The sequence below is a fragment of the Pan troglodytes genome, chromosome 20, assembly GCF_028858775.2.
Source record: "Pan troglodytes isolate AG18354 chromosome 20, NHGRI_mPanTro3-v2.0_pri, whole genome shotgun sequence".
In the NCBI taxonomy this organism is placed as follows: Eukaryota; Metazoa; Chordata; class Mammalia; order Primates; family Hominidae; genus Pan; species Pan troglodytes.
The window spans coordinates 2,521,708-2,524,636 of NC_072418.2; the positions used below are offsets into that span (position 1 = coordinate 2,521,708).

Consider the following 2,929-nt stretch of genomic DNA (forward strand, 5'->3'; position numbering starts at 1 on the left):
AGCTTCTTTCTTAGGGAAGATCCTTCTTGAGAAGCCCCTGCTGAGTATTAGGAAAATGCATTTCAGGACCTCTCATCAACACATCCTCTTTCTTTACCACAACCACATATATGGGGGCATAACTCAACATGTGTAAAAGACAATCTTCTGCTTTTCACTGAACCTCCAGGAATTCAGGACAATAAATGTCTACATGGAGACCAACAGGTGAGTTTTTCTGCCCCTTCTTTCATAACACCGTTCTTCCCTAGTGAAGTCCACACACATCCTTACATGGCAGCTGTGGGTATATCAACTGGTCTGACCCTTTTTAGTCACAGAGCCTGAAGTCTCTGCTAGTACCTGCTGAGCACAGCGTCATGGGTGAGAATGGGCAAGTCTTTTTCTTTCTCTGGTTCCTGAACTTCCCAGGCTCTCTCACTTCTGGATCCTGAATACCCAAATCCCAAGCTTCCTTCCCGGAACCAACACCTCCTCCTCATTAGAAAGATACCTTTGTTCTGTGCTTACTTTATCAAGTCTTGCTCTTTCCCTATCCACTGCCTTGTGTCACTATGTGTGTGTCTTGGGGCCGGTGGAAAGGTGAACAGAAGCCAGTAGAGAGTAACCAGCACCAGCTTCACAGGAATGGCATGACCTTGATACGATAGCGGCAGTTTTCCCTTAACATCCCTGCCCCCTAAAGATTTCAGATCATATGTCACACTCTTAAGTAACAGCGATTTGTCTTTCACGGTTTCAATCATATTGATTAAAAGCATTTGTCTTCTCCAGAACATCACATTAAGTCATCAAAAAATATAAACCTTAAAAAGATGTAATTATTGGAACTGAAAAACATAAAAGGTGAGCTTTGGAAATATCTTTGAGCAATTTATTCATTATGAACACATGTAATCTGTTGGAACAAAGTTCTAGGACAATCCAGGTCATCCTTCAATATTTGCAGAAAACAGCACAAAGAAAACTTGATACTTATACTTAGTTGGAAACTTTATGCCACAGCCATTAAATACAGAGATCATATAAAGGAATGGAGGAAGCTGTTGAATACTAAACTAACTCAAATCATCAATATCCTTACGGAGTGCACACTGAATTAATGTAAAAAGTATTTAGTAAACAAAAAGTGTTTTCAATATACAATTAAGACTGAAAAGTATTGAGGCCTCATAAGCTGAACCTGACACAATAAATTTAAAAGGGAAGCTAATTTGGAAATCAGAAAACCATCTAAGGAATTTGGGAATTAGGCTTCTGTTGCCCTCTCTGCTACTGACGGTCAAGGCCTCCTCATTGTATTCTGTCCTCCATATCTCTGCTGATTCCCATTTTGTCTATTTCCATTTACCCCACTACTACTTGCTCAGGTCACTGTCCTTCATTGTCAGTGTATGTTCAAATCCCTCAGACCCATCCACTTCCCATCTAAACTTCCCTCCCCTTTTCCCGCTCGTTGGCTCTACCTCCCTCCTCTCTGTTTTCTCCTCACTCTCCTGCCCCACCTCGACATCCACAGCGAGGCAACGAAGAAGCCCCCGCCAAGGAAGAGCCCACTTCTCAGTGGGACACCGGGAAGGTAAACACCCAACACTCACCGCTAGTGGGAGGCGATTGCGCAGAAGCACGAGGGTTGTTACAGGATCGGGCAGGTCCCCTACCCCAGTCTCGGACTCAGGGTCCTGTCTGAGGCGGCCACCCCGAAGCGTGGGGTTTGCGGAGACGTAGGGCCTGGCGGAGGGAAGGATGGGGAAGCATCTCAGGGAGGACTGGCGTCTGCCGAATCCCAGGGCTGCCCTGAGGGGCCAAGAGGGGCGAGGGTGGGGACGACGGAAGACAAGCCACATGCCGAATGGGGACCTGACGCGGCGCGCGACACGATGGGCGGACGGTGAAGAGACCTAGGGAGGAAGGGCCGGACAGGGGCGACCTCAGTGACGGAACCGGACACAGACGCAGATCTGGCAGCTGAGCGACAGGCTCCGGAGCATTTCCGGGCGTCGCGGGACTCCCCGCCGACAGGAGGGCGGTTGCCGAGCCTGTGACATCCGCGGAGACCAGCAGGCCCCGGGTGTGGAGGATGCCGCAGGAAGGGGACTGCGTGGCTGGGTTTGGCCACAAAAAGCGGAGGGCACTCACCCGAGCGGACCTTGGCTCCGGAGAACCCGTTTCCCGGTCAACAAAACACGTCGCGCGAGGGGCGGGGCCCGTACGTGCAGGGAGGGGAGGCAGAGAAAAAGGCGGGGCCGGGCAGGGGCGGGGCCTCGGGCAGGGGCGGGGCCGGGGCGGGGTCTCGGGCAGGGGCGGGGCCTCGGGCAGGGGCGGGGCCTCAGGCAGGGGCGGGGTCTCGGGCAGGGGCGGGGCCTCGGGCAGGGGCGGGGCCTCGGGCAGGGGCGGGGTCTCGGGCAGGGGCGGGGCCTCGGGCAGGGGCGGGGCCTCGGGCAGGGGCGGGGCCTCGGGCAGGGGTGGGGAGCTTACCGACCTCCGGCCGCCGCTGCGCGCGTTTCTGGCCCTGCCGGTGTCTCCGCCGGTTGAAAGCGCGTGTCTGCGTCGGGTTCCGTTGGAGTGCGTTCGGTGCGCCGTGGGTCCGCGCTGCTTCCACACAACTTCCTGTTAGGTAAGAGGCGCGTGAGGCTCCTGTGCCGGGGGCGGTGCTGCTCCCGAGTCGGCGCGCGGCGGGGACGCGACTCCGTTGGTGCTGGCGGGAGCGAGAGTGGGGCGGGGACCCTCGCGAGCCCGCACTCCGCCTCTGGGTAGCAGCCTCTTCGGCCCCACACGGCGTGACGCGCGCTCGGGCTCCGCGTTCGCGTCGAGGCAGAGGCGTAGTAGGGGTCGGGCCCAGGGCTGGAGGGGCCGGGACCGGGCGGGGTGCTGCCCTGGACACCGCGCCGGCAGCTGTTCCGCGCGGGTTCATGTCATTCCTATTTTC

At 55.9% G+C, this 2,929-nt stretch overlaps 1 protein-coding gene across 1 annotated transcript; it reads right to left on the reverse strand.

Moving 5' to 3' along the window:
• Positions 1-847: 847 nt before the first annotated feature.
• LOC134806927 (uncharacterized) lies at positions 848-2,929 on the reverse strand. The gene is made up of 2 exons (XM_063800422.1): positions 2,483-2,929; positions 848-1,901 (listed from the first exon to the last, which is right to left on the reverse strand). The coding sequence occupies exons 1-2, from the start codon at positions 2,912-2,914 to the stop codon at positions 1,359-1,361; spliced, it is 975 nt and encodes a 324-aa protein (XP_063656492.1). The 5' UTR covers positions 2,915-2,929; the 3' UTR covers positions 848-1,358.

Bases quoted from the DNA above. Each gene is read 5' to 3' on its own strand.
- LOC134806927 (XM_063800422.1), bottom strand. From the start codon at position 2,914: ATGAACCCGCGCGGAACAGCTGCCGGCGCGGTGTCCAGGGCAGCACCC. The intron at 1,902-2,482 runs GTCGGTAAGCTC...CTTCCTCCCTAG, and splicing joins GCGCGCAGCGGCGGCCGGAG to GTCTCTTCACCGTCCGCCCA.